The following is a 14,351-nucleotide window of genomic DNA, read 5'->3' on the forward strand; positions in this document are numbered from 1 at the left end:
GGCCTAGCAGCTAACCAGCTGTATCCTACCAGGAGAAGAATCAAGGTACATGTACTCTCTATACATATGTGTCAGGAAAGAAAAGTAGGAGTGAACAATCTCTTTGACAAAGAAGGGATGAAATGATAAAAAAGGGACACTGGAGTAAATCCTCAACTCTTCATCTGTATTCTAACCTCTGCTTATGGTCATAGGTGCTGAAGAATCAGTGGCATTGGATTTGGATCTCCAAACAACTTGTTTTACATGATCCACTATCCATGAGATAGCTTTGCAATTTACCTTCTAAAGCAGGGTTGTCAAACTCACATCGTCATGACGGTGTTATGTGACAAATCAGGACTTTTCCCCCCTCACTAAATCGGGCGTGGGCATGGCCAGTGCATGACACATTCGGCCCGGAGGCCGGAAGTTTGACAGCCCTGTTCTAAAGCTTTATCAATTGGACAGCTTGAGTTTCCACTGTGGCACAAAAGAGGATCCCAGTAATTCAGTTAATTCAATTAATATCCCTTTCTGTTTGTAAAACAACAGCTACCATCAAAAATTACTGCCATCAAAACATGATAAATAAGATTACTTATTCCCCCTGGAAATTTTCCTCAAATATTACTTCCAGGTTGTCATGGAGAACAAGCTGGTTGTATTGGCTGGGTCCAAACATAGCTTAACTATGGGTGGCTTGGTAAACTGTGATTAGTTGGATTAATGCAGTATGTTGGGCCATAAATTTTGATTTACGAACCACACTGAGTGGGCTCACATACTGCACATGGCCAGAAACAAATGTTGAGAGGAGTCAAATTGTTGTTCCTCAAGATTGCACAAAACCCTTTACATTATCTTTCCCCAAATATTTCCACAGGGTCTTTGGCAGAATGAAGTACACAGTATTGTTCAGTACAGTACAGCTCATACAGTTAATAAACTTCTTATTTCTCAATAAGGTAATTGTAATTGTAATTGTAATTGTAAGGTAATTGTAGAGGGACACAGTGGCTCAGTGGCTAAGATGTTAAGCTTGTCGATCGAAATGTCAGTTCAGCGGTTCGAATCCCTAGTGCCACGTAACCGGATGAGCTCCCATTACTTGTCCCAGCTTCTGCCAACCTAGCAGTTTGAAAGCATGTAAAAAATGCAAGTAGAAAAATAGGGACCACTTTTGGTGGGAAGGTAATAGCGTTCCGTGTGCCTTTGGCATTTAGTCATGCTGGCCACATGACCACGGAGACGTCTTCCGACAGCGCTGGCTCTTCGGCTTTGAAACAGAGATGAGCACCACCCCCTAGAGTCGGGAACGATTAGCACATATGTGCGAGGGAAACCTTTACCTTTACCTGAGGTAATTGAAAATCTTATTACAATGGCTTTATCCCTCACTATTACCACACCCATAGATGGCTGTGGTTCAGGGGTGGGTTGCCCCCTGGCAAACTGGTAGTAAAACCACTGGGAGGCCCCGCCCACCGCCCTGGATGTGGTCATCAACAATCTGCCCATGCGCAGAAGCAAGGCACACACGAGCAAAGCAAGTGTACGCTCACGATCCCATTGCGAACCGATAGTAAAGGTAAGTAGAACCCACCCCTGCTGTGGTCTAAAAACCAGTGCAATAAATTACAAGATGGCTTCATCCTGGGCCATCACTTCACCTTTTTTCTTTTTTACAACTTCCTCTAAGTTGAGAATGCTTCCTTTTAACTTGAAGCAGCTCAAGGAAAGCCCGCAAATAATGTGATGTCATTAATGCTTCTCTCAAAATTCTCTCCTGATACAGCTAGATTGTAAGGTGGAGACTGATACAGAGATTTGGGGCACCACAAGTGATTCTGGGCCTTTCCTAAGCAATGGAATATGGTGATTTGAAGAAATGTGAGTTTCCCAATTGGGAAACTGATCAGTGGTAATCAGACCATGTTTTGTAGCATTCAACTCTCTTGGCATTACCAGAAGTCTAGATGAAAACTGAGAGTGATCAGATGGGGAAGGTCTGTTTCAGTATTGAAGATGGAAAAATGTAATCTATAGATGATGTGTTATTTGCCATTCCCTGCTAGCAGTTATATTGACCAATAGCTCTCTCTGCTGAGAATTTATTTCCTATTGCCCAGGTACAGGGTGGATAAAAATCAATGATTTTTTTAAAAAAATCAAAAAAATCAGATTTTTTTTATTTAAATCGGATTTTTTTTAATTTAAATCGGATTTTTTTTTTATTTTTATCGAATTTATTTTAATAAAAAACTTTTGGGGTAAAAATCTATCGTAAGATTTCTATTTAAGATACATAAATAATTTAGTTTATTCAGCATGAAATGGAGCTTAGTTATATAGCATGAGGCTGTATATTCTGCAACACTGGGACTATCAGTGGGTCAAAGGAGTAGCAGAGATGACAGTTGCTCTTTAAAAATTATGATTTAAATCGAGTTGATTTAAATCAAGCTGTTTTACTAGTGATTTAAATCATGATTTAAATTGTGATTTAAATCAACTCGATTTAAATCAAATCCACCCTGCCCAGGTATCTACTGAATCTCTTTTAAAATTTTTGAAGCCATAATCTTTGCTTTATACTTTAGAAGGTAATAATAATTTTATCTGAAGTCTCTTCACTGGTAAAAGTAAAAATACAGGAAAAAAAATAACAGTAGAATTACGTTTGGTTGCTTATTTTTATCTTCTCCCTTGAGGGTTCATCACATACTGAAATATTATTTGTGCTCTTCTATAAAACCTCCTTTGGGAAGGTAACTTTAACCCCCCATTATACCAGACACCAGAAAAACAAACATTTCCTGGAATTACACCTCACTTCCTTAGAGGAACAGCTGTGTCTGCTGTGTTTTCCAGCTGTGGAAGTAACTGTGGCTGAGAAACCCCAGCTTGGAGGGTGGGGGGGACAGATAGGTTGTTCTAATTTTCCTCACTGCTTCCACTCTTGTGTCAGTCAAGAGAATCTTCCCGAGCATTGTTATCCCCATTTCCATTATAATAGTTGAGAATATATAGGAGCTGTTCTTTAACATTCTGTCTAGATGACTTCTGGATACTAAAATCCTGAATGGCAACTAGTAAGAAAAGTTCTTACTCCCCCTTACTAAGCCCACATTTGGTTATCTGCTCAACTGATGTCCCTGAATTGTATTATTACAATATTTTCCACTACCAATGGGGCAAGGTTGCTATTCTCAGGTTTGAAATGGAAGGAATTTGCTGTGGCTTCCTGGGACATCATCATTTCTGTATAGCAGCGGTGTCAAATTGGCAGCCCAAGGACCGGATGCGTCACATGCAGGCCATGCCCACCCCAGCTCCGCAAGGGCAAAAAATGTTGCAATATGTCACGATCGAGTCTGACACCTGTGCTCTAGAGTTAAGAAAACTTTTTGCCTCAATATCATTAGAATGTGAATTAAGTCAAGGCCTCCTTTATGGATGCAAGTCGCCTTCAGTTATCTCTGATATTTTTTGGCTGCTCTTGGCTTGGGTTTTTTTTTTTTTTTTGGTAGCCCTTTTGGTGTCTCAGTTTTTTCTCTTTTATTTGTGGCTCATATGAGTTTTCTCTTATTTCCATTCTTGCCTGGAAGATAACCTTCCTAGATGATTCACACAGCAGTATGTTCTGGCCAAGCTCCTGTCTCAAGCAGGAAAATCAACCTTGGAACGGAAGCATGTCCTCTTCCAAGTAGAGCATAAGTATTTATGGAAAAATCATTTACCTTTTTTCCTCAATATCTGCTATTGTTAAGTGAGTTTTGCCCTATTTTACAATCTTTCTTCAGTCAATCAGAATACAGCTGGAAGGAACCTTAGAGGACTTCTAGTCCAACCCCCTGCTCAAGCAGGAGACCCTATACTCGTGATGGCGAACCTATGGCACACGTGCCACAGGTGGCACATGGAGCCATGTCACCTGGCACGCCAGCTTAACTCCGGGAGTCTCTGGAGGCTGGGGACAGCAAAAAAATCACTTCCTGTCCAACTGGAAGTTGGGAAATGGGCTGTTTCGGGCCTCCGGAGGGCCTCTGAGGGGATGGGGAAGGCTGTTTTCGCCTTCCCCAGATGCATAGAGAGGATCTGGAGCCAGGTGAGAAAGAAAAACTGGCCATCATGTGCCAAGAGCAGAGGGGTGGGGGGTTGCGTGCGCATGCGCGGGGCGGGGCGCATAGAATTATGGTGTGGACATGCTTGTGCGCGAACCTCCTCTGCCCCCCCCTTCCTGGCACGTGATGGCAAAAAGGTTAGCCATCACTGCCCTATACCATTTCAGATAGGTGGCTGTCCAGTCTTTTCTTAAAAATCTCCAGTGATGAAGCACCTATAACTTCTGAAGGCAAGCTGTTAATTGTCCTCACTGCTAGGAAGTTTCTTCTTAATTCCAGGTTGCTTCTTTCCTTGATTAGTTTCCATCCATTGTTTCTTGTCTTGCCTTTTGGTGCTTTGGAAAATAAGTTGACCCCCTTTTCTTTGTGGCAGCCCCTCAAATACTGAAATACTGCTATCATGTCACCCCTAGTTTTTCATTTCTCTAGCCTGGCCATACCCAATTCCTGCAATAGTTTTTCATATGTTTTTGTCTCCAGGCCCTTAATCATCTTAGTTACTTTTCTTTGCACTTTTCCAAAGTCTCAACATCTTTTTTTTAATGTTGTGACCGAAATGAATGCAGTATTCCAGGTGTGGTCTTACTAAGGATTTATAAAGCCGTACTAATACTTCATGTGATTTTGATTCTATGCCTCTGTTTATAGAACCAAGGATTGTATTGGCTGCTGCCACACACTGCTGGCTCATGTTTAAGTGATCATTCACTAGGACTCCAAGGTCCCTCTCAAAATTGCTGTTTTTGAGCCAGGTTTTGCCTGTCCTTGTACCTTTGGTTTTCCTGCCAAGATCTAAAACCTTGCTTTTCTCCACATTAAATTTCATGTTGTTGGATAGGACCTATTGTATAACTATAACTATATTGTTATAGCTATATAACTATATTGCCACATAATCATACAGTAAAATGAAGGTTTTTTTAGACTGAGCTACAGTTCTGTTTCAAACATAGGTTGATTTTATGTAAAGTAGAGCACAGATCTCTAGCACCATCATTGTTAATTTTTTAAACTGGCGTCACATAGCATGGATAAAAAAAAAAAAATTCAATGGCTGTGACTCAGTGCTTTGTTTGGAAGGGTGCCTATCTATTAAAAAAAGACAAAGATGGTGAGGAAGACAGCTTCCTGGAAGAGCAAGAGAGGCCAGGGGGGTTATTTCACCAGCTTACTTTCCCGGTAAAGGAAGGTTTATAAGTGACCATCCCTACCATGACAATTATTTTATGAATAACAAGTCCCTCCATTTTGTGAGACCATCCATTAAATGCTCTCAGATATGCCCAGACACAGATAAGTGAGCCTGCCTAGTTGTACCTCTCCAAAATGGGATAAGAAGAAGGTTGTATCTGACTGAGTAGTAGCTGCACTTTATGTCTCCTGATTATCCAATCTTTCCTTGTTAGTGCTTTCATATATCATGCAATACTGGCTCTGCTTATCTTTGCATGAGGCCCAGGGCGACCATTTTTCTCTAACTACCATAGTTCAGGGAAGACAGCTTTTGTCACATCCATATCTTTCCAACATGCTGTCTGGGCACGATGCCAGTGAAGCAGCTATGAAGTTGGAGCTCTGGCTTCCCTTCCATTCTTAAATGGCAAACATTTTAGAGATTGCTGACTTTGCTGTGTCATTAGGCTCATATTTCAGATTACCTACAGATTGGCTCTAGAAGGCTGTATTTGCCACCATGAACTGACCCTGCTCTAGCCCCATGCTTAAATAAAACACATATGAAGCAGTTGGAGTGATCATCAGGTGTTCTGGAATGAAGCATCAAATTCTTTGTACCATTTGAATCAGGAGAGGCCAGTTAGAGGTTTATATGCAGTAGTGGGCTAAATGAGGATCAGGAAGCTGAAGCTGACTCTTGATAAAGTAGAATATATGGGCAGTTTTGATGTCGAGGAATTAAGAAAAAATGCATACTCCAGATAAAAATTGAACTCCTTCCAGTGGAGCAGTTGCGTAGTCATGCAATGCTCCTGGTTCCATAATTTTCAGTGGTGAATCAAGTAAGCTCCATAGGGTAGGAGCATTGTTTCTTACCTCCAACTGTTTCTGGGTAGTAACAACCTGGCCATTATGATTCATAAGCCAGTAGGTCAAAACTGGAACTAGTAAAAGTGTCCCAAAGATGCTTTTTTCAAGAGGCAACTGGACTTTTTGGTTTTTCTTTGAAGACGTTTCACTTCTCATCCAAGAAGCTTCTTCAGCTCTGACTGGATGGTGGGAAATGGTATAAATTTCCCACCATCCAGTCAGAGCTGAAGAAGCTTCTTGGATGAGAAACGAAATGTCTTCAAAGTAAACTAGAAAATCCAGTTGCCTCTTGAAAAAAGCACGGTTGGGATTACTATGATCTGGATGACTGAGAATCTCCATAGACAACTATTAAATGTGTTTTCTGTAGAGCTGTTTTTGAAGGTGGCCTGGAAACTGCAGCTAATCCAGAATTCTATGGCCAGGGTGCTAAAGGAGGCACGTGATGATGAACAGATTCACACTTGCACAAGAGTCAGTTACCATGTTTCCCTGAAAATAAGACCCGAACCCTGAAATAAGCACTTGGCTTTATTGCCATGCGCTCAAAAGCCCGATTGGGCTTATTATCAGGGGCTGTCTTATTTTGGGGAAAACAGGGTACATTTTCTAGAATTTTGTGAGTTGGTTGAAAGCAGTGTTGAGCCATTCTGCCTTCCATGCCATTCAGCTGCTCCTTGGCAACCCCAACAATGGGGTTGTGGGCACTAGCAATGGAGCTGGCAAAGCCAGTTCTTAAACATTTACTAGCTCATCACTGGACACATTATGCTGAACACATTTTGAACCTGCATTCTGGTCATGGTATGTATATTATTACGTATCTTGGGATACATATGGGATGCATATCTTTGGAACCGATCATTGCTGGATGACCTTTTCTCTTGAGAAGCTGTCTGACAATTATGATCAAGTGGGATATCTTTTTGAAAATGCTGCCATTTTCAGAAAGGGCATTTTCAATACTAATGTGCTAATTCATGAGTTTCCACCCTGCCCAGTTTTTAATGATATATAGTTGAATTAGGTGTAGATAATGTATTTTTGTTCTAATGGTTTACATTTTTGTAATTTGTATGGTTTTCTTGGTTGGTTGGTTTTGGGATTCCTTTTAATGGAAAGGAGATTAAAAATTGTGTTTATTTATTTATCTATCATTAGATTTTTATCCTATCTTTATTTTCATAAAGGAAGCACCCATACATTAGATTTGTGTGGGTATGTGGTATGTATTTTTCTATTCTATACAGGAAAAAACATGGAAACTATCTACTAAGTTGATAAAGAGTAGAAGAATTTTTTTAGCTCCAGCATACTTTAAATCCCAGAGCTGCAGTTTCCTAACCAGATTCTCTCATGCCCTTCCCATTGTTCCATAGAAATCCATAATAATGAAAGCTGGACTTAGTAAAACTTACGCATACCTATTTGCATTTTATTGAGTCCTTTCTTTCAATCTTTCCTGCAGAGTAGCTTTTCCTGGTTGTTGGCAGCTGAAATCTCAAGCACATATTCCTTATACCTCATTTTACATTTTAGCTTGAGTCTTCATGAGAGTTAACTTTTTCATTATCTCTAAATTGTAGTTGGGAATATGCAAGGGAGCCCACTACATAAAAAAAACACACCTTAGTCCATCTACAATTAATGACTATAGAAACGGAGATAGATGATTTTACATACAGTATATGATAGTCTCTATGTCATTATTTCCTTAGATTTGTAACCAGAAAGACACTATTGACACTTAGACATGCACAAAGAAACTTAAGATTTGCAGATATACAGGTAGATTACAATGAGTGTGAGTTCAAACCAAGCAATATTTGATTTAGTGCAAGTTATAAATTGATAAAAGATTGCATTTAATGTGAGCAAAAATGTAGTTAATATTATGTGAGCTTGTGTGTAGTTGAAGCTAGCACTGCATAGTTACTGTTAGGGTTTTAGACACTAATCATTGTGTTTACAAATTGAAAAAAAGGAAGGTTCCATTTGAACAAAGTCAAAAAAGAAGAATCTCATTTTGAAGAACTACAACAGAATATGGAAGATAGTAGGCATGTTCTAGCTCAGTGATGGCTAACTTTTTCTGGACCAAATGCCCAAAGCGCAAGCATGCAAATGCACATGCGCATGTCTGAACCTCCAAAACGCAATGTGTGTGTGGCCCCCGTGCATGCACCCTGCCCCGTGCATGCATGCATGGCCCCCCTGCACGCGCCTCGCCCCCCACACATGTGCAGCAGAGACCCGAAGACCAGCTGGCCGGCGGGAGGCGTGTGTGCATGTGCGGCAGAACTGAACTGGGGCAACAGCTCGTGTGCCCACAGAGAGGGAGCTGCGTGCCACCTCTGGTTCGCCATTACGGCTCTAGCTTGTCTTTTGTTGACTTTATTTAAACTATTTATGGGATCTATCTCTCTAGAAAATACATAGTAATGTTGTTTAGATATTTTTGTTTTTATTTTGCTTTCTATAACTACTCAATAACTTTATTAAAAATAAATGTAAGTTGTAAGCAATCTTTTGCTGTTATTACTTCACTAATAAACATAAAACCTAGGTTAAAACATTGACTGTTTCAAGCTGGCACCAATTTTCCTATTTTACCTAGAAATATCACTTTGAATTCAGTGGTGTAAATACAACTAATTCATGGTATTTTTTTAACACTAATTGGGACTACCTGTTATCCCCCCTTGTTGAAATACTGGGGAGAAAAAAATTTACTTAGAGTTGACCTTGTAAGATGAGACCCATGTTAGTGACAAAAAACCCAAGAATCTCATATCCCTTGTCCAGCTAATAAATTTTATTAAAATGCATTAGATTTTGTGAGGTGCAGCTTACTTCATCAGATGTGTAGGATGGAAATTGTTGAAGTCATAATGAGACTTGGTTTCCATGGGTACAGATGATGATGAAAACATCATAGTAAAGCTCAAATAAAGGAGAGGCTTCAGAAGGTAAGAGGTAATAAAATTCTAGGATAGCCATGAAGATACTGGCATGTTAATCCTTTTCCCACTTACACATTGACTATTGTGAAGATGTTCAGCTGAAAAACAAGAAAATGGAGAGAAGATTAGTCAGCTTAAAGGTAATGGCTGGAACTCTGGAATGTTACATTTTGAAGAAAAGATATACTGCAGCATTATGTTCCATGTTCTATTTATATGACAAATTAAGCATTGTTTGTGGTTTGTCTTACATTTAAAAGTTGTTGTGTTATGGCTTTCAGTTTAAGAGACTCATACAAGCAAGTTGTATTTCCCTCTTTGCCTTTGGGAAAGTAATGTTTTATATATTGCTCCTTGTGTTTCTTAATCTAGTGGAAAAGCCAAATGAGTTTTTTTTCTTTTTTACTGTCATCATGCAACCACAAAAATGTTGTTTTTAAGAAATAAGACTTCTTGCATCCAAACCAAGGAAGGAATGGGCAATTTATTATTTCATTCTTTATTTTCATTTTGCCATCTTTCAATACCAAGTTGGGCTCTTGAAACAAAACACTAGCTGTTTTTAGACTGTGTGGGATGGTTATAACAGAGTGCAGGTAGGCGTGGGTTTCTATGCTAACCAAAATGTGATGTCTTAAAAAAAACAAACAATGTAACTTTTAGTAGGAATAGAACTAGGTCAACATCTGTAGCCATTTGAGCATTTATTTTAATCTTGGGAGGAAGTGTCTACCATTTTAAATTGATGCAAGTTGTTATTGTTGAATCTCACGTGAAAATGGATAACAAAGATTGATCTAATCTGCCAAGGTGATCTACATTTTATATCTTAAAATTCTTCTGCCATAAGATTTAGATGTTTAGGACAAGTGTGTGCCAGAGCTGGATATTCTACTAAGCATGTCATGGGACAGATTTTACTTGAAATTGGAATTTTTATATGTTACAAAATAAAATAAAAACTTATTACCAAAAAAATGGTCATTAGTTGAGGACTACATATAGAAATCTTCCTTTTTAAACTGAGCTTTATTAATTTAATTTTTAAATTATATTTAATTATATTGATAATAAGGGTTTTTAAAACATTATTCAACCAAAATGCTCCTGCAGTTCTTAAATTATGTCTTCCCCCCCCTTAATAATCTTGGCACATTTTAAAACAAAGCATTGGCCTGTACAGTAGTCACTCATCGTTTTTAGTTTTTAAGCATATGTGCTTTTTAAAATTCCCCAACCACAGATTTCTTGAAAGGTGCAGAATTCTTGAAAACCATAGTGAGGTGCTACGTCATCCCAGCGTGTCCCTATTCATTTCTAAAGAATAGACAAACTTTTTCCTTGGCTGGCAAAATATATTGGAGTACAGCCAAGGTTCTTAAGCAGCAGCATTGACATCTTTTGGTGAATTACTGCTGCAATTTACCAGACATTCAGTAAAACTAATTAATTTGAAAGCTACCCTAAAATTGCAAATGGTTCTGGCAAAGAGAACTGGTGATGAAAATGGCTGAGCAAACAGTACTTGAATAAGGTCTAAAGTAGATTGTAGGCCTTTGGTTTCTTGCAGGATGTCTATTCTCAGAAGATAATCTTGCACAAACAATTCCAGCCTTGAAGCTGCTAAACCCCACCTGGGCCTAAGAAGGCTCATAACTGTTTTGGATCTCCATTTCTCTGAGCTGAGACTGTTTGCAGCTTATACAGTATTTAAAACAGTAGCATGCAAAAAAAAAAGGGGAGAAGTTAACTCTGGGCATTCAGCCACAGTAAACGGGATGGGAGCTCTTTTGTGTTTGAATCTGAGTTACAATAAAATAAATACTGTCACAAATGAGGCATAAGATGAAGCCTGCTGGTTCTGTCTCATTGAAAAATACATAGGCTAGCTTTTCAATGTAATAAATAAAATGCGTTGGTTATGGGTGAAATATTCCTGTGCAACATGCTAAGGTGCTTTTAACAATATAAATTGTGCACTTGACCTTGGAGAGACTGCATTTAAAATACCTGGCTATTCTAACACTAATGAATATTGAGAAAGGTAAAATGAAAAATCCCAGTAATTATTACTCATTTGCCAAGAAGTATTGGCTCTGAATTCTTCAGTTCCTTCCGCTTCTCCAATTCAGCCTACGACAACATGGAGGAATTCACCAGAAGGTAAAGATTGGAATGGATTACAGAGTCTTACTTTTTATAAGACAGTCAACTTAGATGGCACAGAATATCAGAATGAAAAAAGCATCTGCTTCCTGCTGTTAGCTCCCAAGACTAAATTTGTATTTTCTGAGTACAAACTTGCAGGATAGTTGTGATCCACTCAGCCAGACTAAATGCTGTATTGGGGAGAGATGGGGAAGCATCATCTTGCTCATATTTCTGTCCCTCCCCTCACTGTCTCATGTCCATTGGATGTTGAATTAGCAGTTCAGGACAAAGGAAAGTCATTTTATCCAAGGAATAATTAATTTCCAGGCTACAAGATTTAATGGTAATCACTAGTTTAGGTACTTTTAAAAGGATGGGACGTGACCTATTCATAGAGAATAGATCTAATGATAGCCACTAATCACAACAACTATAAAATATTCCATTTCATGGAAGTATCTTTCCTTTGAAATGCGAGATCAGTTTTCCCCATGTTTTATATGGATATAGCCATCCTCCCCGCCCAGGCAAGAGCTATCAGCTGGTTTGGAAAAGTATGCAGTGTTAGAAGGTGAAGTAATTTCCTGTCCCCCAAATAACAGCTTCATGGTATCTTAATGATTGGAATGTTGACAGATTAAGGGAGGAGAGGAAACCCTGGCAAATGGATGGGAAGTAGATAAAGAGTGAACAGGGAGGAGGGTAGGAGACATGTAGTGATTTTTAAAATATGAAAAGAATACTAGCTCTTTGTATTGAGAAAAACTGGTAACTCTAATGTCACTTGTATGGGAAACTTTCCTTCAGGTCCCTATGATCTTTCTTATCCATTAAGGAAAGCAGTGTCCTGGAGCAGAATCAGACTTGTGACCTAACCGAACAGACTTTTTTGTCAACATTCAAGAACATATTTTGAGGAAAGAAGCAGTTCTAAAAAGAAATTTTTGTTACTTGTGCATGCAAACCAGAGCTAAAAATCCTAGATTTCTATGACGTTTCTATCATCCAAACTACCTTAGTGAAGTTCCCTGACTGTCAACACTACATCTTATCTGTTTAATAGCTCAGTTATAGGTAGTCCTAGAGATACAACAGGCCACTTAATGAATGTTTAAAGTTACAAAGGCACATCAAAACTACATATGACCCTTTTTCAAAGTTACGACGGCTGCATCAACCCCACAATCATTTACCTTTATAACTGACGATAGGGATGCTGCAGCACCCCCTGCTCTATTTTTACCCCTTCCCACCCTGATGGGACCCGCAGCGCTTGCGCCTGTCCCCATGCTTACTGGAAGCAGCCAACATTTTCAGTGCTCCCACAATTCCTTGCAGAAAATGGCGGCTGCTTTCTCCCCTGATCAGCTGACCATTGGGAGACTGCAAACCTCTCATGCCTCCTGCTAGGCTTTGGGAACCCAGGTCGTACATACTAAGGTGGCAGCTTTGGGACGAGCTTCCCAGAACCTTTCCCTTGCTTAACCTGTTCCATCCTCCAGAAAGCCACATTTCTTCAGTAAAGAAAATCAGAGACTTTTCTTTTGGCCTTAATGGAAAAAGACTTGGGGGGGGGATTTGAACTTTGCAGCTATACATGTTGACAGCAGCAAGACTACTGCGTGCACAAAAATGGAAGGACATTTCGACCCCAACAATGGACAAATGGCTGCAAAAGTTGATGGAGTTAGCAGAGATGGCTAACTTGACTGCTTTGATCAAGGAAAAAAACACAAATACTTTTGTTTCTGCCTGGAAACCACTTCTGGACTTTGTGCTTGAGGTAGAAAAAAAATGAAACTTTGATTTTGGGTTTTACCAATTAGATAGATTTGTTATAGAAATTGCTAGTTTAAACTATTATGTAAAAGTAAAAAGTTGTAGTTTGATGTTACTACCCTATTCTACTGCAGCAAAGGGAGTCAGAAGTCAATGCCTTTTCTTTCTTCCCCCCATCTCTTTTCCTTTTTCTCTTTTTATTTTTCCTATTATTTGCTTTTATATATTTTTTTTGTATGATATATTATAAAGCAATAAAATTGTTCAAAAAATTAAGAAAGAAAACAAAAAAGGTGGGAGGGAGAAATTTATTGATCTTTCTCCTCCCCCAAATAGGTGCTAAAACTAAACTCCCCACCTGTGCCCTCCAATCCCTACCCCCTTTAACAATAGTAATTTGCAGCCAAATTACAGCATGCCTGGAAAGAGGGTGTAAGTTACTTACTTTGACTCCAGACTGAAAGAGTAAAGAGATGAAGCAACCAAAGGAAATCTTTCTGCAGTTTTTTGGATTGAGGAGCTGAAGAAAAAAATGTCAGCCCAAAAACTAGCTTTTTGCTGTTCATCTGACTCTCTTTAGGATCTAACTAGTCCTTTGGAGGGACCCAGCTTCTGTCCCATTTGCTGCATGTGTCATGCTCTAGTTGGCTAAACATTTTGAGCTGAATTTTTTTTTTCAGAAGGATTTTCTTTGCTTGCTTGCTTCCTTTCTCTTCAGCCTGGAGCCAAGGTAAGTTTTTTTTAAAAAAAAGAATAGAGGCTTCCGGTTTGGTTTCCGTCGTCACTAGACGGTCTTTTGGGCCCGCCACCCCCGCCGCCCATAAAGAGCCGCCTTTACAGCTGAGAGGCGGCTCGAAAAACTCCGTTTCCTTAAGGAAATGTGAGGAGAGCAGGTAGAGCCCTCTGCAAAGTCCCCAGAGTTTTTTTTTACTCTTGGGGAGGAAGCAGGATGAGGCTCCCTATCCAGCTCGCCGCTGCTCCGGGCTTTGGGAGAACTCTGCGCTTTGCAGAGCTAGACGATGTGACCAACCTAATTAGCGAAAACTAACATATTGCTTGAATAAGCAGGACGAAATCCGGATTTGGGACTCTAAATCGCAAGTATTTGTAACAACCCTATGATTGATTTTAAGAATGAAGAAAGAGTGAAAGGGAAAAAAAAGTTTAAAATGGCGGCTGGCTGAGGCTTGAGAAGAAAGCTGAAAGCAAAAGTCCGTTTGAATGGCTTAATATGTTACAAAGTATTTGAAGCAATAGCGCTGGCTACAAGAGAAGAGAAAAAATTCTGTTTCATGCTTCTTCCTTC

The 14,351-nt window shown here is 39.4% G+C and overlaps 1 protein-coding gene across 3 annotated transcripts in view; it reads left to right on the forward strand.

The window, feature by feature from the left end:
• FBXL7 (F-box and leucine rich repeat protein 7) overlaps window positions 1–14,351 on the forward strand; it is a 161,299-nt gene that overhangs the window by 9,731 nt on the left and 137,217 nt on the right. Inside the window, exon 1 of one of the 3 annotated variants that reach the window (XM_060691123.2) lies at window positions 1,799–1,872. The exons of 1 other annotated variant lie outside the window; for it this stretch is intronic. In XM_060691123.2, coding sequence (XP_060547106.1) covers window positions 1,848–1,872 — 25 coding nt within the window. In that variant the 5' untranslated portion in view covers window positions 1,799–1,847. Of the gene's footprint in view, window positions 1–1,798; window positions 1,873–7,156; window positions 9,256–14,351 lie in introns of those variants that run through there. One more of the 3 variants, XM_034411902.3, reaches the window with a different exon arrangement.

This window comes from Pantherophis guttatus, chromosome 3 (genome assembly GCF_059756535.1).
Source record: "Pantherophis guttatus breed Tessera chromosome 3, ASM5975653v1, whole genome shotgun sequence".
NCBI classification, from domain to species: domain Eukaryota; kingdom Metazoa; phylum Chordata; class Lepidosauria; order Squamata; family Colubridae; genus Pantherophis; species Pantherophis guttatus.